General features: G+C 47.6%; 1 protein-coding gene across 1 annotated transcript in view; it reads right to left on the bottom strand.

Moving 5' to 3' along the window:
* Positions 1-27,421, bottom strand: part of SLC17A8 (solute carrier family 17 member 8) — a 315,037-nt gene extending 287,616 nt beyond the window's left edge. The window contains exon 1 of the mRNA XM_069229602.1: positions 27,013-27,421. Coding sequence (XP_069085703.1) covers positions 27,013-27,185 — 173 coding nt within the window. The 5' untranslated portion in view covers positions 27,186-27,421. The remainder of the gene's footprint in view (positions 1-27,012) is intronic.
* Positions 27,422-27,701: the final 280 nt, after the last annotated feature.

The raw sequence follows: 27,701 nt of genomic DNA, 5'->3' as shown, positions 1-27,701 counted from the left end.
AAATCACCTGACCCGCCACCTTTTGCAGCCTGGATACAGACACTGACAGCCTGGGAGAAGGCAGAGAGTGTAGCTTTACATAGGAAAGACAACCTGGGGCTTCACAAATATCCCATAGCTACTAACTGGGATGCCATTATGACTGACTTGCACACCGCCATACATGACACCACCGAGTCATTGCACAAGCCACTGCCTGACAGTGCTATGATGGAAGAGGGAGTGTGACCCACGCCCTCTCTTCGAGAGAAGACCGACAGAGAAACACGTTCCACAACCACACATTCAACTCCAGAAACTACTCAAGCAGAGGAGACAACCATAACGCCTCTATGTGGTTGCCTTTATGACAGCTTTAATTGTACCTAATTTCGTGAGGGAGGGGACATGCTTTCGAGGCCTACATGTTTATTATTCCTGTTATTATTACTATGGTTATTACTAAAGTTGTTTACAGAAATAGACTGCTTAATTTAGTCATTGAGAACTGTCTGCTCTTGTGGCTTGGTGCACCAACAAACGACCTGTATTTACTGGAATCGATGTTATAATTTTCCTACAGACTGCAGTTACATGTTTCGACTCCGGATTCCTTCGAATACTAAAGTGATATGCGCTGTATCTTTACTGCCAATACTGGTATTGAAGCGCTGATACTCATTGTTACTTGCGCCAATAGCATGTAAAATGAAAAACATGCAGTAAATGGATTCAAACAAAAAACATCCAATAGACTTCACCCTTCAGATGTGTGGGGCAAAGGCGAAACTTAATGCTGCAGCCATCTGGAAGCAGACGTTTCCATAATTGTATTATACAAGTCAAACAAATAAAATAAAAAATAACTGGATTCATGCTGCTTTAGAAGAATATTTATTTGTATAGCTGTCAGAACGATTCTGTCAATGCTATGGGTAAATTCTTGAGAAAGACGTCTTGTTTTAATTTGACTGAAAAGTAGTGGAGCGTGGAAGTGTAAATTTTGTAATGCAAAATATGCACAATTTGCAAAAAAATCAGTACGAGAAAGTACACCTATTGCATGAAATGTGATTGGCTCGTATCTCTTATGAAAGTGTCAGGTCAGGTCATACCTGGAGGAAAAAAGTAATGTGATAAGTGGACCGGAGATTAATTCGGTGAAAATGTCTCCTGCAAGACTGAAGCATCCTTCTAAACAAATTAGCACCACACTTTAAGAAATAACCAAATTCACACTAATCACTGAGCTCATCCTCCAGAGAGGTGTATACCTTACATCCATTGTATCTCCCTCATGAAGGTAGTTCTGTATCCTGAAATAATGGTTTTGTAGTGGGTACCTTGGGTACTTACACCTTATACCAAGTCCAGTTATCCCTTATTAGTGAAGTAGTAGTGTTCTAGCAGCCTAGGCTGACAGATGTAGCTATAGCAGAGCAGCTTAGGCTGAACTAGGAGACATGCGAAAGCTCATGCAATACCACTTATAGTTACACAGTACTTATACACAAGTAAAGACAATACTCAGTGTTACCAAAAATAAAGGTAGTTTATTTGGGTGACACAGTACCAAAAATATCTTAGAGGCAATACTCCTTCTGGAGGTAAGTATTTTACACAATATATACACTAGACACCAAAATAAGACAAGTAATTAGACATAGGATAGTGCAAACAATAGCAAATGCTATGGAATGCAATGGGAGAAAATAGGTCTGGGCAACACAAACCATATACTAAGAAAGTGGAATGCGAATCACAAATTCCTCCCTAGACAAGTGTAGTGTGTGCAGAATGGCTGGGAGAGTAAGAATACAGTAAAGGTAAGTAAATTACCCCACCCCAGAGCCCAGAAAAACAGGAGTAAAGTACTGCAAGTTTCCTTAGGACACACTACACCTCGTGATTGGGATTTTAGAGTAACCAACCAAGTCTGCAAACAACAACTGCTGGATTCCTGGACCTGAAGACCTGCAAAAGAAGGGGACCAAGTCCAGAAGTTGAAAGAAGTTCCAGGAAAGGCAGGAGCCCCTGCCAACCCAGAAGAGGGTGCAAAAGAAGAGTCCCGGATTGGACCAGGACTGCAGGAATGCAGCCTTGGAAGATGCCAGTGGGTTCCTGCATGATGCAAATGATGTCCCATGACGTGAAGATGGATGCAGATGTGATTTCGTGTTGGAAGTCAACAACAAGCCTTGGTTACGACAAAAGTACGTTTTGCTTCAAAATGGAGCTGGCTGGACCCAGGAGGGACCTGGGAGCCTCAACTCTGTGTGAGGAGGAAGAGGGGGCTTTCAGCACTTTAGAGAGCCCCCAGGATACCAGACAACACCCACGGGAGTCCCAGGACATGGGAACAAAGGAGGTGCAAAATGTGGTTGGTGCAGCACAACAAAGGAAGGTCCCACGCCACCAGAAAACAACTCAGCAAGTTGAGAATCACAGGATGGAGTGCTGGGGACCTGGGTCAGACTGTGCATGAAGGAATTTTGCCAATAGTGCACAGAGGCCTCAGGAGGTGAAGAAGACGCAGTACACAGGGGTACTGCAGCTCTCAGGGAAGGCAAGGTCTTACCTCCTCCAAATTGCATCAGGAGGACCTCAGGACAGTCTCTTTCGATGGGGTCCACCCTCTGTGTCCTTAGGAGCACGCTTGTTGCTGTGAGAGGAGTCCAAGGGTACCAGTCGTCATCTTGGAAGGTGCCTGCATGAGCAGGGGAATGACTCCGTCACCCCACGGCAGATTTCTTTGGTCCTCCTCTGGTGCACGATGAAGACAGGGAGTCCTAAGAGCGTGCACACCGTGGAAACTGTTGCAGTGGCTGGAGCTGAAGTTGCAGAGGAAAAGTATCCCTTGTGGATACTTTGTTGCTGTTACAGCGGTTCCTGGAGCGGGCTGCAGTTGATACGAGGTCGGAGGATGAAGTAGTAGTTGCAGAGGATTCCTGAAGAAAACTTGCAAGCAGAATCTGAAGAGAAGCCACAGGAGAGACCCTAAGTAGCCCTGAGAGGGAGATTGGCTACCTTGTCAGGTAATGACCTATCAGGAGGGGTCTCTGACATCACCGGCTGGCACTGGCCATTAAGAGCCCTCCAGAGTGTCCCCACACCTTGCACAGCAAGATGGCTGAAGTCTGGGACACACTGGAGGAGCTCTGGGCACCACCCCTAGGGGGGTGATGGACAGGAGAGTGGTCACTCCCCTTTCCTTTGACCAGTTTCACGCCAGAGTGGGGGACACGGGGTCCCTGAACCAGTGTAGACTGGATTGTGCAAGGAGGGCACCATCTGTGCCCTTCAAAGCATTTCCAGAGGCCGGGCGAGGCTACCCCTCCCCAGCCTGTAACACCAATTTCCAAAGGGAGAGGGTGTAACACCCTGCTCTCAGAGGAAATGCTTTGTTCTGCCTTCCTGGGACTGAGCTGCTCAGACCCTAGGAGGGCAGAACCCTGTCTGTAAGGTGGCAGGAGCTGTAGCTACAGTGCAAGCCTCAGAGAGCTGGTTTGGCAGTACTGGGGGTCCATAGTGGAGTTCCCAGGATGCATGGAATTGGATCCCTAATTACAGATTTGGAATGGGGTACAATTCCATGATCTTAGACATGTTACATGGCCATATTCGGAGTTACCATTGTGAAGCTACATATAGGTATTGACCTATATGTAGTGCACATGTGCAATGGTGTCCCCGCACTCAAAAAGTCCCGGGAAATAGCCTGGAACTATGTGGGGGCACCATTGCTAGTGCAAGGGTGCCCTCACACTTAGTAACTTTGCACCTAACCTTCAGCAAGTGAAGGTTAGACATATAGGTGACTTATAAGTTACTTAAGTGTAGTGAAAATGGCTGTGAAATAGTGTGTGTACTATGTCACGCAGGCTGCAATGGCAGGCCTGTGGAAGGGTTTATCTGAGCTCCTTATGGGTGGCAAAAGAAATGCTGCAGCCCATTTGGATCTCCTGGAACCCCAATGCCATGGGTACCTAGGTACCATATACTAGGGACTTATAAGGGGGGTCCAGTGTTCCAATTGAAATTGGTAAATTAAGTCACTAGCCTACAGTGACACATTTAAAAGCAGAGAGAGCATAAGAACTGAGGTTCTGGTTAGCAGAGCCTCAGTGACACAGTCACTCACTACTGACAACACATACATTTGGCCACAAACTATGAGCACTGGGGTCCTGGCTAGCAGGATCCCAGTGAGGCAGGCAAAACACACTGACATATAGGTTTTTATCTATGAGCACTGGGGTCCTGGCTAGCAGGATCCAAGTGACACAGTAAAAACACATTCAAACACAAACAGGCCAAAAGTGTGGGTAACCATGGTAGAAAGAGGCTACTTTCTCACATCTACCTTTTGCCATATGCAGAGTCCGGTTTCCTGCAAGGTCCAGTTTTCTTGTTAGGTGGTCACTGCATGTAGGGTCATCTCTTCCACCTACTGTTGTGGAGATGTAAGTAGTGCTCTTCCATCTGTGTAATTTTATATAGGGTCTACTCTTCTCTATGTGGGAAAACCTCTCCTTCTAAACTGTTCCATGATGTTGCTCCACTTTTCTCTATCCACTTTTCCTGACTCAAATATGCCCCCCCCAGCCCCCCCCCCCCAATGAACAGTTTGGTCAATTTCAGACCCATTCAGTCCACCCCTTGCACATCAGTTCTGTCAAGCAGTAAGAGGAGTTGGTAGGCAGACATGCGTGTGATAAAGAAGCCATGTTCTTGAGAGTTTGAGTGCAATATTTAGAGCTGGGATCAGTGCTGATCTAAAGCAGTACTTAAAGTAGGACGTTTTCAGATATCTATGAATCCTTGATTTCAACTTCAAAAAAATATCAAATCTTAATGAAGCTCATATGTAATATAAAGAAGTGTGAATCGTCATCTTATTTGGTCTACCTTTGAATCGAGCATCTTTGCTCAACCACTTCATATTTGATGATTGCCATATTCTTTCAGAGAATTCACAAAAAACCCCAGGGATGTTTATTTATTATTCTCCTATCGTACTTCTATCATAAGCTTACTGTTCAGGTGAATCTGTTTACAGACTCAGCATGGTTTGTTGGTCAAGGTTTATAGCATCAGCATTAGAGTGGCAATCACTTTGGATAGAATGATAGGGTATGATGTTGAACCTGATTGACTGTGATATGGCAGAGGCATAACTTGGTAAATAAGATTGGGAGTGTGAGCTTCAGATTTTCCAACAATCACGCTGACATTTAAAGTTAAAATATTTTATACGACAAGCAGGGCAGTGGAAAGGGAGAGAAATGCATGTTAGTGGGGTACTAAGTAAGAGAAAACACAATATTTTGTAAAATACTCAACATTTTTTGTCTGTGTTTAAGTACAAATTCCTTCTGAAATCCGAAAGACACCTCATCATGCCTGACTGAAAGCTCCTGTGCCCAACTACTCACCAGTAAATAAATTTATTTGGGAGATGTAACACTCCAAACACCCCTATGAAGATACGCCCATGCTTGGTGATCTTGGTCGCTTATAGATGTCAAGCTGGAATAGGAACCAAAACTAGCCCCACTTCCTTCTTTAGAGCGCAATTTGTTAAAGAATAAGTTCCGGTGCCCAAACTTTTACTAGGGCAACTGAATCTTTGCTATCTGAATATCAGGGTGGCGGTGTCTTGAATCCACTTCATGGCTCCTTAATTTACTACTAGACACTGCCTGTCTCTTTATCTCACTCTTGCTGGTATCTGGTTTCTCTCTTTGTCACAGTTTTCCCATCTTTCTCTTCTTTTGGCATGATTAACCCTGACTTTTTGATTTCGAACCTCCAGTTTTAACTGTGTGCTAAACTTCATTTCTGCTGCCTCTAGGACTCTGCACTTTTTCACTGCTGACCAGTGCTAAAGAGTATGTGCTCTGTTTCTAAAATGAGGTAACATTAGCTTCTCAATGATTGGCATATTTGATTTATAGATGAGTCCCCAGTAAAGTGAACTAAGCATGCCCAGGACCTGTAAATCAAATGGTACTAGTGAGCCTGCAGCACTGATTGTGCCACCCACTACAGTAGCCTTCCAAACATGTTTCAGGCCTGCCACTGCAGAGCCTGTGTGTGCAATTTTTTTTTTTATAAAGATATTTTATTGATTTTGCAGGAGGAAAAAGGTTAAAGAAACATACACTTATTAACAAGGTGCCAACATGGCGCTTAACAGAAGTCGGTCTCACATCCCGGTTCCCAGGCACCGCAATGCAAATAAGAGTCACACATCGCCTAAGTGGTTGCTGAGTCCTCCCACTTCCCCCATACCCTATCATATTTATTTGGACATCCTCTGGCCTCGTATACCAGTTTTTCCCGGTGTGCACACCAATCCAACCCCGTCTCCATTTAGTAAGTGTTGGGGCGCATCTGGCTTTCCAGTCCGCCATTATGTCCCTCTTAGCTACCAGGCATGCCATCCCAAGGAATGCTCGATCTGATCTTCTCAACCCAGTGACTCCCATGATCCTCAATAAGAGGGGTAGTGGTTCCCTTTCTATGTTTTCTTGTAGGACTCCTGAGATCTCTTGTACGATCGCTCCCCAGTAGGCCGTTATAGTTGGGCATGTCCATACCATGTGAAAAAAATCGGCTGCGGGGTTCATGCATCGCGGGCACTCCGCTGAGGATTGGAGGCCTGCCCGGTGTAGTTTGGTTGGTGTGAGGTAGGCTGTGTGGAGGTAAAAGGTCTGTATTAACCGGAAGCGGGTGGCCATTGTCAGGGTACGGGGGGCCATCAGTGCTTCACTCCAGTCCATCTCATCCATGGGGCCCACCCATCCCTCCCATCTCTGGCGGGGCCCCTCTAGGGGGCAGGTAGTACTGGCGATCAAAGCACGGTATATCAGGGAAACACCTCCCCTACCCAGATTCCCCATCAGTACCTTCGCCTCCATGGGGCTATGTTCGGGTATGTTGTCCCCATCCTGTACGTGTACAAGTAGGGCGGGGCGGAGCTGGAGATATTTATGAAATTGTGTCTTGTTTAAGGAGAAGAGTTTTTGGAGGTCTTCGAATGATCGCAAATGTGACCCCTCCCATACATCACCCAGAGTAGAGATGCCTATATTATCCCACTTTTGAAAGCCTTCCAGATTCGCCACCTCCCTTAGGTGTCTCCCATGCCACAGCGGGGTCTGCTGGGTAAGGCGTCCCCACCACCCCGACAGTCTCTGGGCCGCTTGCCAACCCAGTAAAGTCACTTTGGTCACGTCTGGGATGTCCCGCTAGATTGGGCCTCCGTACAGGATATCGAAGATCCGCGGGTAGCCCAGCGACCGGAGTTCCAGCCGATACGCCGGGTCTGACCACCCACCCAATCATTGATCACAAGCAAGTGCATTGCGTGGAGATAATAATGGGTGTTGGACATGCCCAGTCCCCCGTCGTAAATGTCTCTTTGACAGGATTTAAGCGCGAGCCGCGGACGGGTGTCGTTCCACATAAATTGACGCGCCAGTGAATCCATCTCACCAAACCATTTCTTGGGGATGGGGTGTGGGAAGTTTTGCAATAAATATAGGAGTCTGGGGAGGATCATCATTTTGTAGAGAGCTATTCTGCCAAGCAGGTTTAAGGGGAGAGCCCTCCAGCGCTGTAGGTCAGTTTTAATTCTCCTAGTTAGTGGTGTAATGTTGAGCTCCCATGTCAGCTCGGGTAGTAGTGAGATGTATATTCCCAGATATTTAAAGCTGTTCCTTCGCACTGGGATGTTTTGCTGCCAGTCTATACAGTCCCGGGAGCGGTGTAAAGGGACCAGTAAGGATTTATTAGGATCTAGGATCAGTCCTGAGGCTTCCGCGAAGAGGCTCAGAATTTGTAGGATACGGGGACCGCTTCTGGCCGGGTTGGAAATGTACAGTAGGACATCGTCTGCGTATAGCGCTACTCGGTCCTCTGGGCAGTTGGGCCAGGGCCAACCCTCGATCAGGGGGTCATTTCGCAGCAATATCGCCAAGGGCTCTATTATTAGTGCAAAGAGCAGCGGGGATAGTGGGCATCCCTGTCGGGTGGCGCGGCCAATGGGGAACGGGTCGGAGACCACTCCGTTCACCTGTACCCTGGCCATCGGGTTAGAATAGAGGAGCTTCACCAGTCTTTGGAATTTAGGCCCGAGTCCATTTCTTAGTAACACATGGTCCAGAAAGGACCAATCCACCGTGTCAAATGCTTTTTCAAAGTCAAGTAGGAGTAGCGCCAGGGGGGTGTGTGACAAGGTCGTGCGATGTGCCAAAGCTAGGTGTAATCGCCTGATGCAGTGTCGGGTACTGCGGGTAGGCATAAAGCCGCACTGGTCGGGGTGCACCAGGGTGGGTATCACCTCCTTTAGTCTAGAAGCAAGGATCGAAGACAGCACTTTGATCTCTGTATTTAGAAGTGAGATGGGCCGGTATGCCGAACAGTGTCGTGATGGGGGTTGGGTCTTAGGGATCACCACAATTGTGGCTTGGTCAATCTCAGTGGGGAAGCGGCCCTGTTTTTCGGCTTCTTCGTACATGCTGAGCAGGTGGGGGCCCAGAATGTCGCTGCACCTTTTATACAGCTCCGCAGGGAATCCGTCTGGCCCGGGGGTCTTGCCCGGCGCCAAACTGGTGATCGCGCTTATGACCTCCGCAAGGTCAATAGGTTCATCTAGTCTATTCCTTATCGCCAGAGGAACACTGGGAAGAGTAATGTCGTTTAAAAGGGGGGACTCTTTCTCAGCAGTGGGTCGGGAGTGTTCTGCGTATAAGCGCGTGTAGTAGGAAGCGAACCTTTGCGCAATTTCTATAGGAGTTTTGGAAAGGGAGCCCGAATCCTCCATGATTTCGGGTATGACCCTGTTGGCCAGAGGGCGAGTGGCCAGCCAGTGCAGGAGTTTCCCGTTTTTGCCCCCCCAGCCATATATTCGCACTGCTGAGGCCCTCCAAATATGCTTTGCTGACTCCAGTGCTATGTGCTTAATTTCTTCTCTAACCCTAGTAAGCTGTCTCAGAACAGAGGCCGATGCTGAGGTCGCTCTAGGATTAGTGCCTTGGTCTCCAACTTGAACAGTTGTGAGTCTCTGGCACGTTCGTGTGAGCGGAGGAGATATTTGGCTTGTCCTCTAAGAGTGGCCTTGCAGGCGGCCCATAGGGTGCCCGGAGATCGGACCGATCCCAGATTCAGTTCGAAATATTGGGTAAGGTGGTTCTTAATTTCTTGGGTATAGTCGTTGTCCTGTAGGTACCATGTGTTCAGGCGCCATATCGGGCGTCTGGCGGGGTCCGTGCCGCCCAACCGGACGCGCACTGGTGCGTGGTCTGAGACCCCGCGGGGCAGCAGATCCGCACCCGTGACGCTATTGATATCAAGAGCGGGCATGAATATGAGGTCAATTCTAGACTGTGTCGAGTGGGCAGCTGAGGTGTGCGTGTACTGGCACTCCCTGGGATGCCAGGTTCTCCATACCTCGCACATGCCAAGGCTCTCTGCCCAGCTGCTAAGACTCGAGGCCCGGGCGGATCTATTGGTAGAGATTTCGCCGGATACGTCCAAGCTGGGGTTGAGGACGGCGTTGAAGTCCCCCCCCAGCAGGGTGATACCCTGGGGGAGACCCGCTGCCACACGGCGAAGCGAGAGTAAGAATGCGTCTACTCCCGCCGGCGGTCCGTACACACACACAAGGTTTATCGGTGACCCATGGAGGGTCCCCATAACTCCTACGAATCTGCCCTGGGGGTCTGATTGTGTGGCTGTAACCACTATAGGTAGTGAGCGATGGAGCAGAATGGCCACGCCCCTGGATCCTCTGGAGAAGCCCGCATGGTAAACCCTGTCATATCCTCCTCGTGCAAGCATGGGGCATTTAGTCCCAAGGAGATGGGTTTCTTTTAATAGGACCACTGAGGGGGAGTATCTGCGGAGGGTATTGAATACTGCGGATCTCTTGATCTTATCAAGTAGGCCATTTACGTTCCATGAAATAATGTGGGTCAGTGGGGGCCGGGCGTGGGCTGTGTGGGTGCTATGTAGTTTTGATTGCCTGTTTGTGGACCCCGGGACGACCGTCTCAAACGTAACATTGAAGTATTAAAATACTAAAGAAAACAAAAAAAACAAATAAACATTCTACTATCTAAACCCGTTTTAAACTCTTTGCCCCCCAACCACCCCCCTCCCCATACTCCCTCCCTGGAAGCATCTGTCGCCCAACTTCTCAACCAAAACTTAACAGCCAGAAGGACTGTCGTTGGGGTGGAGTGATGGACGCCTCCATTTAGTAGGATCAATTGCAATTTGGCAAGTCTGGTTCAAGCTTTGCGCGGTGTGCGCTGAGGAGTAATAACGCCACCTGCGGCATCTCCTTCGGAGTCTGCGGGTGTGTACCCAGGTCCCAATTCCTTCGAGTGTGACTCAGTGGGAGCCCACCAGTTCAAGCTACCCAAGCACCGGGGATTGGCTCAAGCGGTTGTCGTCTGCGGCTTGCGTTGTGTCCCGGGGCATCGAGGGCCCGACGGGGACTCCCTCAGTCTGTATATCGGGGTCACGAGCCACCTCGTCGTTGGGGGGGATGCCTGAGTCCCTCTGCCTTCCCCTACGGGATCTGGTGTGCCTCCGGCTCCTCCGGGGTCCCTCCACGGGTGGGGGGGGGGGCCCCGCAAGGGGTCCCCCCAGTCGGTTTCATGGGTCCCCTCCGGGCTCCGACGCCCTCCTCTGTTAGCCAATCCCACGCATTCTCAGGAGACTCGAAGAAGTACGCTTTCCCAGCCATGAGGACTTTAAGTCTTGCGGGGAAGAGGAGCATATATGAGAGCTGCATTGCTCTGAGCTTTTGCTTTACGTGCTCGTATGATCGGCGGCGGGTCTGGACTTCGCAGGTGTAGTCTGGGAAGATTAAGATCTTGTGGTTCTCCCATTGGAGGTCCTCGGTACGCCTGGCTTCTTTAAGGATATTGTCTCGGTCTTTGAAATTAAAGAAGCGTGCAATCATCGGGCGTTTAGGGCCACCCGGAGGGGGGTGTGGGGCGAGGGCCCTGTGGGCACGCTCGACTGCGAACCAGGCCGAGAGGGTTTGATCTGGCATCCAGGTCTTGATCCACTGCTCCAGAAATTCGGAGGCCTTATCTTCTTCCACGCCCTCAGGGAATCCGACAAAGCGCAGGTTGTTACGGGCTTGATCGGTTTTCGGCATCTTCTGCACGGCGGTGCAACTCGCTGGTTCGGGTTTGTAGCTGGGCCACCTTAGTTTTAAGATCGGATAGCTCATCTTCAGTCTGGGAGACGCGAGCTTCCACATCGGTGATGCGATCCACCGCATTTCTGAGATCTTGTCGAATAAGACCCATGTCCTCTCGCACTTCCCCGATTTTGGTCTCTACGGCTGCTTGCGATGATTGGATTGCCTGGAGGATGGCATTCACTCCGTCCATAGCGGGGCCTCCACCGGCAGCGTCTCCCCCCCCCGGGGACCCGCCGATGTCGTGAACTGGTCGATCTTTTGCTGGGAGGCCGGGGGTTGTTTGTTTGCCTTGTCTTTCCCCATCTTGATACGGGGGGGGAGGTCAGATGTATGGTTCCTTAGGGTGGTCCGGCACGTGCGTCAGCGCGGTTAGCCATCAGTGAGGTTTTTTCGTGATGGGTAGGTTTATGCAGTCACTGTCCTTTGTTTGAAGTACGCTGGCCGCCGGTCCATTCCTCCCCGGAGGGGACCGGGCCCTCAGTTTGGTGGGGAGAACCCCGGGGGCACCTCAGCGTGCCCGGGATTTCGTTGGGTAGCCACCCGCTCAGGGTCGCCGGGGTCGTGGATTCGGGGGCACGGTGTCCCGGTGGTGCCCTGGTCCACGGTTAGTGATGGTGGGTATACATTGATCAAGTTGCAACTGCGTGGACCAACGGAGGGTTCAAAGGGTTTTGCTATTGCCTGCTCCGCTCGTTCCCACCTCAGAGCATTTTGCAGCCAGCTGCACTTATTCTGGGACCCAGAAGGCGGCCCAGGATTCCAGGTTCCTCTTACTTTGGTGCCTTTTCGTTTGTCCTCATTTAGGGTTGTTTTACTTCCAGCGCTCGGGCCCCTGCGCAGCTGTCACCCATCTAGCTCATCGTGCACATTGCTCTCCTCACTCGGGGGGGCCAGGGGGTTCTCGCTGTAGGGGACGCTCTTCTTGCGCCTCTCTCACCGTCCGGCGAATTCCAGGGGTCGCCTCCCTGTTCCTTGAGGTGTTTCAGGCACCGCGACGTCCCCGCAGCTGGGCCCCCGGCGCATCCATCGCCCCTTCAGTTTGCCACGGGACCCCGGCACGCCGCCCACCCCGGCCGGGGGGGCCACGCCGCGGGGGATGCCCCACTGGGGCTCCCCGGCCGCCGGGTGTGCCGGCGCCCCTCCCGTGTCTCTCTTTCCCGTCTGGGTGGATTCCTGGGGGGACCCCGTTCAAGGCGCCGCGGGCGCCGCGCCGTCCCAGCGCACGGGCCCCGGCACGGCCAACGCCCCTTCAGCCAGCCGCAGGTAGCCCGCACGCCGCTCACCTCTCCCGGGGATCCGGAGGGGCCGCTCCGCAGGGGGATTCCCTTTAGCGGCTTCCTCGCCGCTCGGGCGGGTCTCGGAGGATCCCCTCTTCTAGGCGGCTAGGACGCCGCCGTGGCTCTGGATCAGCGCCACCGGGTACGCGTGTGATGCAGCCTGGGGCGTCAGGAGCCTCGCTTGTGGGTCAGGGTAGCGCCGCCTCATCAGATCGCGGGGGCCCGCGCCCCGAGGTCCAGCGCCGGCTCTTCTTCGTTCCTCACGGCGCCCAGGGCCCTGAGCATCCACATCAGGGGGCAGATCGTTCAGTATCGGCCTCCTCGAGGCGGTCCAGCTCCGACGGCCATTTTGGCGTTCGGTCCGCGGCTCACGAACGGGGTCTGATCTCACCACCGCTCACTTCAACGGGACCCCAGTGGGATGGGGAAACCGCGGGGACAGCTGGCGCTGCACCTCCAAATTGCCAAATCGCGGTAATTTCGGGCGGATGACGGAGGGGTCCAGAGCACTCTCAGAGTGCGACCGCCATCTTGACGCCCGAAGCCACGCCTCGTGTGTGCAATTTTAAACAGCCACCTTGACCTGGCAAGTGTACCCACTTGCCAGGCCCAAACCTTCCTTCTTATTACATGTAGATCACCCCCTAAGGTAGGCCCTGGTTAGCCCTAAGGGAAGGATGAAATGTATTTAAAAGGTTGGATATGTACTTTTAAGTTTGGCATGTCCAGATATTGAAAAACTCTTAAGTTCGGTTTTCACTACTGCAAGGGCTATCTCTCCCACAGGGTAACATTGTCTTTTACATGTAATTTCTAATTTGAAAACAATAGAGAAATGGAGTTTGGTGTCTCTGGACTCACAACTCAAAAATACATCTTTTGGTAAAGTTGGCATTTTCTTACTTTAACCATTCTGTGCCTTAGCCTGTCTCTGAATATACGTCTGGGTTTAGGCGTCATCTAGATTTGTGCATACAGACGCCACAGCAGACATCTCATCCCTCGCATTATCCCCCACACCAGAGTCCTGCTTATTAGGCATACGTCACCGTACTAAGAAAGATAAACAGACACACAGATTCATAGACTTAGCGTTTGCTGTCTTTAAACGTTTGATCGCAACACATTGGAAGGCTCCACATGTTCCATCCCACTTGGTTTGGCTGCGTGACTTACATAGTCGCTCACAGGCCGAGGCGCAGACACTCAATCTACTGCAACGCAGAGGTCTCATTGAGGTGGGCCCCGAAGTCTGGAACACTTTTGTGGTGGCAATAGAAGCGCGCGATGACTTGCACCCCCCGTGAATAGCACACCATACACAACTCTAACAACCAGGTGGATATGGTCAGTAGGACACTTGAACTGCCTCAATTTCAATTACTGACAGTGCTGACATTCTCATTATTATCCTCAAAGTATTAACCTAACACACCAGGCTGTTCTCACTGCACACAAACCTGTGCACAGGTCAAACCCAGCTCGCTTAATGCTAATCCTGCTCAGTATTCCGTTGAACACCGCAAAATGTAAATCCCTGCTTCACTCCTGTCCCCCGCTCTACACACATTTACATATATAAGATGCAATCCTCCCTCTAACGTCTCCTTACCTCCGTCTGAGGTAGTATATATTATTAATGACATCAGCCGTGCTGAGCTGCATTGTTACTCGGCAAGTATTTGTTGCACAGTATTTAAGCTGCATGTTTCTTCTTTTCTGCTTTGTTAGCAATATTTTATGTTTTGTCTATAATTTGATTTCTTCTCTTTTTTTCCTACATACCAGTTAATATGCAACGAAGCTGTGCAAGTTTATATATGTAAGCAAATAATTAGTTAAATCATAAACAGCCAATGTACTGGTATGTGATTGTTATGATTAATAAACAGATTTAAAAAAAAAAATCTAGATTTGTGCATTCTCTCAGACAGCCTCAAATAGGAAGAGCTGGGTGTGACGGGAGATACATCTGTATTCCTTTACATACTGATAGTCATCCTTCGCAGGGAGAGGTAGAGGTAGTTCACACTTACATCTGTACACTTCTGGACTGAGGACAGTCTACCAGGAAGAAGGACTGCTGTGCTGTCAGGAGGGGCCACCACTTTGCTGTAGCTCTTCTGTGTTGGCCTGGTGCTTCTTGCCATGAAGTGCGAGGACTGGATCTAACTCTCTACGTCCTGGAATCTAACATTTCTCCAAGTGCCTGACTGAACTTGCCTCCTGTTTCTGAAGCCTCAGGGATATCAAAGACTTTACCTGCATTGTGCTACCAGCTGGGCTCCTCTGTTGTGAGTCCTGCTCTGCCAAGTGGTGCCAAATCCAGTCCTGGGCGCTTGGAGGTGATTGTGGTGCTGCAACTTAAGGACTGATGCATTGGCACGTCACTTGGAACCAATATATCTCACTGCAGAAATGAGGCTTTGCTGCTGCCTGCACCGAAGCAGAGGATACCATTCAATGACTGCACGATTCAACAACCACATCTTTCAATGCAGCCTTGACTTGGCCAAACACAGCCCCAGCACATCGGAACCAATGCTCATTGCTTCTGTACATCGACGCATCAACTATGTTGCCTGATTATGAAACAACGCATCACCTGCAAGCGTGACGCATCCCCTCCTTTGGCTCAACGCATTGTCACTGAGCATCAGCACAACAAAGGTACTGTCAGCGGGTCTGTGTGACTCCTGTACCCAGCCCGCGCTCCAATGTGGTCGGATTGAACTTTTAGATTTGCCCCAACCCAGCATGACCAGATAGCCCTGGTTGGAGCTATTACTTTCTAAGCACTGCATGTGATTTGATCTTTGAAAATTCATAACTTTGGATGTTTGTCTTGTTTGACTCTGATAAATATTTGCTATTTTTCTAAAGTGGCATGGAGCACTTTTGTGGTGTTTTCCCTGTGTTGCTGTGTGTGTGTGTGTATACAAATACTTTACACATTGCCTCTTTAGTTGAGCCTGACTGCTTGGTGCCAAGATACCAGAGGGTAAGCACAGGTAAATTGTTAGTGTGTATCTTTCTTGCCCTGACTAGGAATGTGGTCCCTGCGTGGACAGAGTGCAACCCTCTGCCAACTAGAGACCTAATTTATAACACTTCTTCTTACCCCCTTGTGTGTTTTTCTCTCTCTTGGTCTGATTATTGCACTAGGAAAAGGGGATCGCTGGCAGAATATCGGAAACACAAATATCATGGTGACAGAATATTGTACCAGAAATATCAAGGACCAAAATATTGAGAAGGCAAATAGTTAAGTATAAATTTACTATTCTTAAGTCCACATCTACATGCCCTAAAGAAAAATATATATATATATTATCAAGATACATATATTTGGAGTTATATATAGTAAAACATTCCTTACCTATATAAACTTACCTTCAGGATATTTTTATTCCTCGATATTCTTGAAACAATATTTTGTCCACACGATTTTCTTTCTCTGATATTTTGTCTTCACACCTGGAAATTAAGTATGCCTAGCAATCATATGCATATCTTCTACCCATACTTATGCAGCAATAAAACACCTATCACCATTCTATTGGTTGAAATGTAATTTGTTTTCAGGCTTTTTTAGTCAGCTTACTACTCAGATTGCTTTTATAGTTTTTATAGTTCTTAGGTGGATCCACTTCACTTTCAAAAAACACTTCTCAGGTGGTGGGTGGGGTAGCTTGTTAGAGGTGTGATGTTTCAATCTTTGCATTACTAACACAGTTGCCAATGTAATGGGTTTGAAAAACTGATTCACATTGGAGGGTTTTTCATGAATGTGATATTTTTTAGAACACTTTTTAATATATTTTTACTAGGTTTTAAATGATGGCATGCTCACTTTTAGCTGCTGCAAGATATGTTTTGCCCAGGACACTGCCAATTGCCCCTCTGAGAACTGTCCCATAGAATTAGCCATGGTAGTGTAGGAGCGGTTTATATTGGCTGGTAAGGGGGCAGGTATGTGCCTGCAGTGCACCCATGCATCAGAGGCAAGCTCGTCTCTGACAGTTCATATCTAGACAGCACCCTTGGCTATAGGAAGGAGCGGCCTTAACTTAATGTGACACTGCCTGTCTGAGTGTCACATAAAGGTAAGGCCGCTCCGCCCTATAGACATGATATTTTTTTTAACCTTTTCACACTGCTTCATGCTTTGAACATTGATTCTGAGTAGGCTTTAAGACCGAGGGCTATTTGTTGAGAGATGACCTACTTTATTTAATGACCTCCTTGTCAGTACTGCACCCAGGTAATTGTTTTCTGCGATGCTAATTAAAGTGTGTTCCGAAGTTAAGTTAAAAACTGCACTGCTTTATAAGACCTGGTCACTGCACTGAAGGTACTATGCCTTACTAATACATGGTTGGGGGATGATGGTTGTTACGCTATACATGATTTGACACTTCTACATTACCTGTTACACCGCTAAAACAGGTGGCAGACTTGCTTTCTTAATTAAGATTCGATAAGGTATGCAAAGCTAGATTCTTACTTTCTCCCAGAACTTCAGGCCCTATTGTTTTCACTACCAAGACATGTAAAACACATAAGTACATGTCCTGCCTTTTACCTACATATTACCCTGCCCTATGGGTTACCTAGGGCCTGCCTTAGGGGTGACTTACATATAGAATAGGTCACTATTGACTAAGGCTTGGAAAGTAGTTTTAAATGCCAAGTCGAAGTGGCAGTGAAACAACACACAGATACATGATTAAGGGGCTACCTATGTGGGTGGCACAATCAGTGCTGCAGGCCTACTAGTAGCCTTTAATTTACAAGCTCAGGGCACATCTAGTGCAACTTACTAGGAACTTACAGGTAAATAAAATATGCCAATTGGGTAGGAACCAATGTTACCATGTTAAGGGGAGAGAGCATATGCACTGTAGCACTGGACAGCAGTGGTAAAGTGTTCAGAGTCCCAAAACCAGCAAAAACAGTGCCTGTTGTGTTTTACAAAGTGATGGGCAGTAGGCCCCGTTCTGTATGCCATATGCTCCCCAATGGGTTACCTAGGGCCTACTTTAGGGGTAATTTGTATGTAATAAAAGGGGAGTTTAAGGCCTGGCAAAGGGCTTAAATGCCAAGTGAACATGGCAATTTAAAACTGCATACAGGGTGCAATTGTAGGCCTGGTGCAAGTTTTAGGGTGCTACTTATGTGGGTGGCACAATAAGTGCTGCAGGCCCACTGGTAGCATTTTAATTTACTAGCCCTGGGTATAAGGTATACCACTCTACAAGGGCCCTATAAGTAAATTAAATAATCCAATTAAGTATATGCCAATCAAACCTTGTTTTAGGGAAGTGAGAACAAACACTTTAGCACTGGTTAGCAGTGGTAAAGTGCACAGAGCCCTAAGGCCAACAAAAGCATAATTCCAGCTGAAATTGGAGGTAATAGGCAAACGTCTGGAGGAAGACCTCCCTAAGGCTTACGCGACTTAAGGTCCAGCCGCCTGTTAACCAATCAGGAATTCTGCCACTTCACTGCTTCTTCTTCGTGTTTATAAATTAATTGTTGCTTAGTTAAATGTTTTTTTCTAGCAAAGCCAGTAGACCATTCTTCCTAATATGCGTATGCCAATGTTATTCATTAATTATTTGAGGGCAGCTCGCTTTGGAGGCTATTCCTCAGCAGTTCATGCTAGGGAGAAGTGCTCTTCCTGTTGATATCGCATGGATAAGGAGTGCTAATGTTTTATAACTGACAGCTCTGTAAATCCCCAGGAAACGTTGTCTGACAAGGCACATTAGGCTGCCACAGAGGATGCCTCAATGAAGAGGTGCCAGAGTTCCTCTTTCAACATAACATAAGGGCTGAATGTCTGAGGAAAGTATAATACCATTTACCTTTACATAGGTTGCCAAAACTACTTGCAATGGATTTATAGTTAGCACAATTATACCATATTGTAGAGTATTCACTAAATTCCTAAATCACCTCTTCCCACTTAAAGCCACATTCTGCACTCTAGCAGGTAAATCAGACTTGCCTTACAAGCGTGATACTATCATATTTACCTTTTTCACATACATGTACACATGCTTGGACGTGCACAAATGGCCACAAGCTGACATACTTGGTGCTAAAGGAATGCATGAACAACAATCAAGGCTATTGATATTTACACCATATTATGCGAATTATAATGAAAGATAAGTGTGATGGTGTAGAAACACAAGGGAATATCTGCAGCTGGTGTAATAAATCCATCTTTTCACAGTGTTTCCCTTGAATATTTTGATTTCTGGACTGCAGATCACTGTCATCTTGGCCTCTAAGCAGTGTGGTTCTACTGACCAGCAAGCATGGAAATCTACTAAAAAGCAAACATGGAGAATCTCTGTACAATCACTGTTGCATAGCTGACTTTTTTTAAAGCAAGCTATGTGTGAGCACAAATGGTGCTGGATGTATACAATTTAAATTCTACATATGAGAGGACACCCTGTCTGTTTCTGACAGTGATCCGGAGACTGAACAAACAGAGACAGAGACTGGGCGTGTCTGTATTCCCTCACTTTCCCTTCGCTCACATTCTCGCTCCTCAGTTACTGTCCTTGGAGGGTTTCCTTTGTTTGGCTTTGATTTGCCCTTTTTCCCTTCACATTCTTTCCATTCACTGGGAAGGTAAGTGCATGTTTGAGAATGCAGCAGGGTCCCCAAAGAAAGGGGCTCTGCATTGGACTAAGTTGGTGGAGCTTAGTCATGGTAAGTATAGGCGTGCCCAGCACAGTGGGTTAAATTTGGTAGAGCTAAGCTTAAAAAGAGCAGGGAAGTCTTGGTGGCACTCAGTGTGGCACACCATTGGTTCACGCCTTCAATCAGTGTACTTTATTTTAATTGGGCTGTGGACTATTATTTTCTGAAGACATTATTCTGCCATACATTATCTTAGAGTCGAAGCCCTTAGTTTGCATGTTTTTCACCTTACTCTACTAGGGTTGTAGTTATTGTCACATTTGCCACTACTGCTTCAGAGGTGTATTGACTGCTACTTATTTTCCTGTGACTTTAGAAAAGACTGTTAGGAGGTTGTGTTTTGGGACAATTCAGACATGGTTGCAAAATCCTTCCCGAATCAAATGCCTATACAAAGGTATTACCAACTAGCAAACAATATTTTTCTATTTTCTATTTTCTATTTACTATTTTTGTCTCTCTTACTTCCATAAAGAAAAATAACTTTAGGTCACTGAAAACTACTCTAAGCAATAAAAATACAATTACTCCAGTGGAAATGGTGGAGGCATTTCCTAGGTCTGACCGACTTAACTGTATTGAATCTCCTGCTCCATCTGCTGGTTTAAAAAAAAAAACCTGTTTCCAGGACAAAAGAATTAATATTTGGTGGCTTCTTTGCCTGATCTATTCCAGTGTGAAAATCTAATAAAAGTTGCATATGAAATGATAAACCTATATTCTATTATACTTTACCCGATGATAATACCTCGATTCCTTGGTCCAATACTCTAAAGGAGAAGGATCATTCCATTGATCATCACTTCTAGACCCACTTAACAAAACTCTGGTTAATATTGAAAGGGTTATTATCACAGATTTCAATCTCTCTGACTATCCACTAACAAGAAATGACTTTAGCAATTATTAAATAAGAAACCAGGACACTGTTTCACATGCCATAATTGGACTGAATACCATGGTTTGCTCAATTCTCATTCTCATCGAGAAGTCTCTTAGGGTTCTGATCATGTCGGAACGTCATAGGTCTATTTTGAAAACATTAGTTAGGTCCAATGGTTACAAGTCTACTTCAAATATAAATATGCTAGAACAGCAATCAGAAGGAAAAAGAGTCGGTAGGGGTTGACAAGCAAATAACCTACCCACATCTGATCTATCTCCAATCTCAACTTCAGTGCCACTGTTTTGTCAAGTGAAATAGTAAATGGCTATGACCATAAACAGGTCAAGATTTTCACTTTTATTTCTGTGATTGCTCTTGTGGAAAACCCTGATCTCCAGCTTGTTAAAAATAAAACACAGCACGTCAGGAAGCCCAAAGTCTAACTTCTGTGTAATGCAAAGTAGCAAACAGTACTGCAAAGTAATTGAAAGACACTTGTCGTTTCAGTTGAACAGAGCTCTCACTATAAAAGGTTCAGTAGGAGCATAGTGCTAAAATGCATAAAATGTAGACCAGTTTATGTAGATGTTCTCTTAACACAAGTCAAAGAAACCTAATCATGTGTTTGATCCTTGTTACTTTCCACGAAAACTTATCTAATGAGCAGGTGACAGGATCTTCTCCCCTGAGGAAGCGCAAGACATCTTTGAAGAGGAGATATCATTCATGAATACAGTACTGTGCTCATCATTCTCCCAAAACACCACTTCCAGTTGCCAAATCAGATAGCAAGATTATGTTTTTCAAAATGTGCAAATGAACAACTGTGAATAGTATTGCTTCTGGGCCTACTAGAGCCATGAATCCTTGCAAGCATATTAAAAGGCAATGAATAGTCGAGCAACTCACTGCCAACTCACCACGACTCTTGCCAAATCACCCCTGCACCCTACCGACGACGCCAACAACACAGCACATAACCTCAACATCTGGGTCACCGAATGTAAAAACTCCTTAACCCCCCTCCAATTAACTTCAGTCAAGCGCTTCCAAAAAAGAGACCGCTGGTTCACCACCGAATTCCAACAATCCAAGCACACTTGCAGGCGCCTAGAGAAGAAATGGAGAAACAGCAAAACCAGCGAAGACCTCACCTCCTTCAGAGCCACCACTGCCACTCAACACTGACGCATCAAGAACGTAGAAAAAGCCACACTCTGGTAATGCATCAACACCTCCCCACACAATACAAGAGAACTCTTCAAGGTAACATACAAATCTACCAATCCTCCTGTCGAAGCCACCAACATCCCCCATCGCAAGACCTCTGCAACAAACTGGCCACCTTCTTCCACTTCAAGATGAAGGACATCTATGACAGCTTCCTCCCACAGAACTCGCCCAGCATCAGAGCCTACGATCCACCCAGCCCCCCAGAACCCACCCAAACTGTCTACAGCTGGACCACTCTCACCACAGAAGAGAGTGAAATCATCATGAACAGCATTCACTCTGTAGCTTCCACAGACCCCTGTCCTCACCACATCTACAACAGAGCCAGTGCATCCATCGCCCCGAACTCCACAAGACACTGAACTGCTCTATCAAAACAACCACCTTCCCCAATGATTGGAAACACTCCGAAGTCTGCCCTCTCCTGAAGAGATCCACAGCTGACCCATCAGAGCTAAAGAATTTCCAGCCCATCTCGCTACTACCCTACCCAGCCAAAGTCCTGGAAAAAGCCATAAACTCACAGCTGCGACAATTCATCAAAGACAACAACTCTTGGGATACCTCCTAGTCTGGCTTCTGCAGCAACCACAGCACGGACTCAGCTCATCTGGCAGCCACCAATGACATCCACAGACTCCTCAACTGCAGCCACAGCACAGCACTCATACTCCTCAACCTCTCAGTAGCCTTCAACATGGTCTCCCACAGCACCTTATACACCAGGCTCCACAACACAGGAATCCACAGAAAAGCCTTGCAATGGATTCACTCCTTCCTCACCGGAAGAACACAAAGGGTCAAGCTCCCACCCTTCATATCCAGACCAACAGATGTCCGCTGCGGAGTCCCTCAGGGTCCACCCTGAACCCCGTGCTCATCAACATCTACATGGCCTTGCTTGCAGCCATTGTCAGAGGCCACGGAATAAATATTATGTCATATGCAGATAACACACAACCCATCATATCCTCCACTGAAGACCCGGACAAAGCTAAGAGGAACTTTCACACCGGAATAAAAGCCGTTGCCGCATAGGATAGGGAGAGCTGCCTCAAGCTCAACTGAGGCAAGACCGAGCTCATCATCTTTGGAATTGCACTTCAGCCTGGGATGACTCCTGGTGACTCACATCGTTCAGCATCCCACCTGCTCCGACTGACCACACCGCAACCTGGCCAATGACCCAACAGGTAAACGCAGTCATCTCTTCCTGCTGGCACACCTTCTGCCAACCCCACAAAATCTTCAAATGGATTCCGGATGACTGCAGCAAGGTAGTCACCCACGCCCTATTCACAAGCAAGCTTGACTATGACAACGTACTCTATGTCAGTACCATGACTAAGAACACCAGGAAACTACAACTCATCCAAAATGCCTCCACCGCCAGGAACACATCTCCCAACACCTGAGATGCCTCCATTGACTACCAGTGGAGAAGCAAATCATCTTCAAACTACTTACCCACACCTACAAGGCCCTTCACCACATCGGAACGGCCTACCTGAATCATTGCATCTCTTTCCAAAACCCCGCCAGACACCTCTGATCCGCCCAGCAGGCACTAGCCACCATTCCACACATCTGAAAAACCACTGCTGGAGGAAGATCTTTCACCTACCTCACATCCAGGAGCTGGAATAGCCCTCCCACGCACCTCAGACAAAGCCCATCACTCACCATCTGCAGGAAAAGCCTTAAGGCATGGCTCTTCAAATGAGGCCAAGACCCACCACCAGCAACTTGAGACCCTCACGGTGAGTAGTTGCACTTTATAACAAGCATTTGCATTGCAACAGGTCTCGCGTTTGCTCATGTTAGAGCTGATAGCGTTGTAAACTCCTAACCCGACTTTTCACCTATCGGCAAAAGTGTATTTATGTACATAACTGAAAAAGTGCAATTAACTGTGTAAAGCGCTCGACTTCTGCCAAGCGAAATCGCGCTAGTAAAATAGAGAAAAAGTAGTCCACGAGCCGGACAGAAAACAGCGAGCCTCTCATGTTTTCTGTACTTGGTCGATGCGCTCGAGTAGGGCTAGCCACCGGAAAAGGCATGACGTGTGCATGCCTTCGACTGATGAAAGCAAGCGGATTTTAATAGGCAAGCCCACAAACCAATAAAAAACACTGACCGGATGTCGACAGGGCTCCGAGCCCTTTTCTAGTAACTAAAGCGTCACGCTGCGATACGCATGCGCGAGCGCATGCAACTCAGGCTCGACCCTAAAAACTGATTGATTGATTGAATAGTTCCACCCAATTAAAAATAACATCCATATTTATTTGTTTGTCACACATATAAAACAATAATACTTCAATATATATAGAAATACATGATTATGTTTTCTCACTTGTTAGAAGAAATCTTACAAAGTCCACAGTGCTACCATCTATTCACTAAGAAAAGTATTCAAGAAGCTGGAGAAATCATTAAAGATGATCAATCAAGCATACGCCCTGATTTAAACTTTGGCAGATATCCCGTCTGACATATAACAAGCGCATTATGTTCAATCGCACTTGTAATGCAACGGATGGGATATCCGCCACATTTGTGATGGAATACCTCGTCCACTGAATTCGAAATCAGGCCCTATGGGCCTCAATTCGAGTTTGGCGGTTGGGAAAGCCAGTCCGCCAGACTTCCATCAGGGTGGCTGCTGCCCATGCGTTGACCTCCCCGGAGTCATTATGAGTTTCCAGCTAGGTCGGTTTCCGCCCACCAGCCTGGCAGGAAACATGCTGCAGCATTGTCTCCAGCTCGTAATTGAGCCGGCTGCAATGCTGTAGCCAGCAGGGTGCACCAGCACCTTTGCCACGTTGCAATGGTGCTGGGCAGGGGTCCCTGCACTGCCCATGCATGCTTGCTGTGCCACCAGATTTAAGCTAGCCTGGCTGATGAAGGGTGATACCCTGAAAACGGTCCCAGGATGTTTTTTTTCTGGTCCAGGGAGGACCTGGCCTGGCAGTTCAGGCTGGACTGTTCCCATGGGGAACAGGGTCAAGACTGATTTGCATATGGCCGGGTCCAAACTGGAATGGCATGGCAAGCAAAAAAACAGATGGATTAAACCTAGATCTGTGACTGGGGGAGAATGTTTGATTTGCTCTGCATTCTGTCCATCATCTGTTGTTTTTGCTTTTGTCGCCCCAAGTGGGAAGGTTATGCCCAGACGTGGGTCCCGTGCATGCTATGCCACTGGATTTAGGCTACCCTGGCTGATGAAGGGTGATACCCTGAAACCGGTCCCATGATGCTTTTTTCTGGTCCAGGGAGGACCTGGCCTGGCAGTTCGGGCTGAACTATTCCCATGTGGAACAGGGTCAAGACTGATTTACATATGGCCGGGTCCAAACTGGAATGGCATGGCAAGCAAAAAAAAATGATGGATTAAACCCAGATCTGTGACTGGGGGTGAATGTTTGATTTTGCTCTGCATTCCATCCTTCATCTTTTGTTTTTGCTTTTGTCACCCCAAGTGGGAAGGGTATGCCCAGACGTGGGTCCAGTGCTTGCTATGCCACCAGATTTAAGCTAGCCTGGCTGAGGAAGGGTGATACCCTGAAACAGGTCCCAGGATGCTTTTCTCTGGTCCAGGGAGGACCTGGCCTGGCAGTTCGGGCTGGACTATTCCCATGTGGAACAGGGTCAAGACTGATTTACATATGGCCGGGTCCAAACTGGAATGGCATGGCAAGCAAAAAAAAATGATGGATTAAACCCAGATCTGTGACTGGGGGTGAATGTTTGATTTGCTCTGCATTCCATCCTTCATCTTTTGTTTTTGCTTTTGTCACCCCAAGTGGGAAGGGTATGCCCAGACGTGGGTACAGTGCTTGCTATGCCACCAGATTTAAGCTAGCCTGGCTGAGGAAGGGTGATACCCTGAAACAGGTCCCAGGATGCTTTTCTCTGGTCCAGGGAGGACCTGGCCTGGCAGTTCGGGCTTCCCTGTTCCCATTGGGAACAGGGTCAAGACTGATTTGCATATGGCTAGGTCCAAACTGGAGTGGCATGGCAAGCAAAAAAACTGATGGATTAAACCCAGATCTGTGACTGGGGGTGAATGTTTGATTTGCTCTGCATTCCGTCCATCATCTGTTGTTTTTGCTCATGCCAAGAGCATGGGGAGTTCAGGGCCTCCCTTGTGGCCCCTGCACCTGTTCTCCACCAGCCTTTTTATGGCAGTGTTACCACTGAAAAGGCTGGCGGAGAACAAGGTCGTAATCCACAGGGCAGCACTTGTTGCAACGGCTGCCGTGATCCATGATCCTGGTGGACCTGGTGGTCTAATCGCCAGGGTTGCAATGTAGCAGTCGGACCGATGCATCCAGGGTGGTCCTGACTGCCACCGCAAGTGTGCTGGACTGAAGACCACCCCACTCGTAATGAACCCCAAAGTCTCTTACGACAACAGTTGCCCAATTTCCATCTCTTTTATTATTCAGTAAACAAACCCTACATAACGGCAGATGATAGACAGTGGCAACAAAAAGTAGGTAGATAATGTAACATGTAGAAAACTTTGTATTCAAACGCAGCGAGCCAGCCAGAAGAGCAAGATCACACTGAAGTAGTCACATAAGAATTAATCCTACTCCGAGGCCTGAGGTTTATGCTAGTGCTTCACCTACACCTGTTTAGTGCTAAAGGAAATGGTTCTGCAAGATACACTAAAATGAATTCCACTAACTCTAGAATTTGGGACAGGAATGCCGTACTCAGCCATGGCAATCGTTATAAAAAATAAGTTTCAGGTTTATGAAAATTTCATCCCACTTGTATCACTATACTTTATTGATCTGTTGGCAACTGAGATAGTTGTTATTCATATACGTAATAATTATTCCTTTCTTTTGGATTGATTATATACTATACCAAATCTTCAATTATTATCTCCATAAACCATTAAATTATTGCAAATCTAAAAGTCAATAATGTCATAGTCTCTCCCTAAGACAGGATTATTTTGTCTAATGCAGTAGTATCTCTAATAATATCTCTATAATAATTATGCTGAATTATTAACGCAAATGGAATTGGTGTGATCCCTCATTTTCCCACATTGAACACAGAAAAAATATTGTCATGTGAAATTGGATAATAATTCCCGAACACTTCACTTGACATTTGGGAACCCTATAACAATACGTGTATATGCCAAGAGTATCGGAACAGGATTAAAAATGATCCCCAGCGATTAAGAGCTGTTAAAATGCATGCTAGTGAACATAATCTCTAGGCTTGACTACCAGGCGTTTGAACCGTAAGGATGCTGTGAAAGTGGGAGAACATTCTTCCTAGCAATAGTTTCAAATGAATCATTCAGGATGGCTCTGGTTCATTGGGGACTTTGGAAAATCTAAAATAGTTAGCCATCTGTAAGTTGTTACTGATGTATGTGCATGAAACGTGTTATTTATGCGATGTTATCATGTGCATTTATGATGTGTTTGTATAAGGGGTGGCCTTCCAATGATGCTGAAGACTTACTGAATTGACTACCAATGACTGTTTGTAAGAGTATCCATTAGTTTTTATTACATTAAGGCATTGATCTTAAATATAGCACTAACTGCAGCCTCTAGCCCTACATACATTTTATTGCACAATGTTTATATTCTCCATAGGATCAGCTGTGACGGGGCTTGGGGCCCTGGAACTACCCTGCCCAGACTCACTTGTGGCAGGAAGTCGCCTCTGCTGCTTTCTTTCGCGCCCGGAGGTGCTCATAATCGAACACCTCACCCGCTGCACAGGTCCCTCGGATCGGCTGCAACATGGCTGGGGGCCATGGAACTACCCTTCTCAGATTCACTTGCTGCAGAAAGCCGTCCCTGCTGCTTCCTTTCATGCCCGGAGACGTTCATAATCGAACACCTCGCCCGCTGCGCAGGTCCCTCGGATCAGCTGCGACATGGCTGGGGGCCATGGAACTACCCTTCTCAGACTCACTTGCTGCAGGAAGCCGTCCCTGCTGCTTCCTTTCGCGCCCGAAGGCGCTCATAATCGGACACTTCGCCCACTGCGTGGGTCCCTCGGATCAGCTGCGACAGGGCTGGGGGCCGTGGAACTGCCCTGCCAGACTCACTTGTGGCAGGAAGCCGCCCCTGCCACTTCCTTTCGCGCCCGGACGTGCTCATAATTGGACACTTCGCCCTCTGCGATGCACGCGCGCGGGTGTGCCAGGGCAAAGACCGAGCCAAGAGCGGGCCCGTCTGCGCCCGTCAGTGACCAGACAAGGCCGGGCTGGGCCCGTCTCTTGGTGTGATTTTTAGGAGGGGCATTGGGTAACAGTGTGATTTTTACTGTATTAGACCTTAACAACAAACGGAGCTACGATAGTGAAGCAGAAACATTCTAACGGGGT

The sequence above is a fragment of the Pleurodeles waltl genome, chromosome 4_1, assembly GCF_031143425.1.
Source record: "Pleurodeles waltl isolate 20211129_DDA chromosome 4_1, aPleWal1.hap1.20221129, whole genome shotgun sequence".
Lineage (NCBI taxonomy): Eukaryota > Metazoa > Chordata > Amphibia > Caudata > Salamandridae > Pleurodeles > Pleurodeles waltl.
This window is presented reverse-complemented; position numbering and strand designations above follow the sequence as displayed.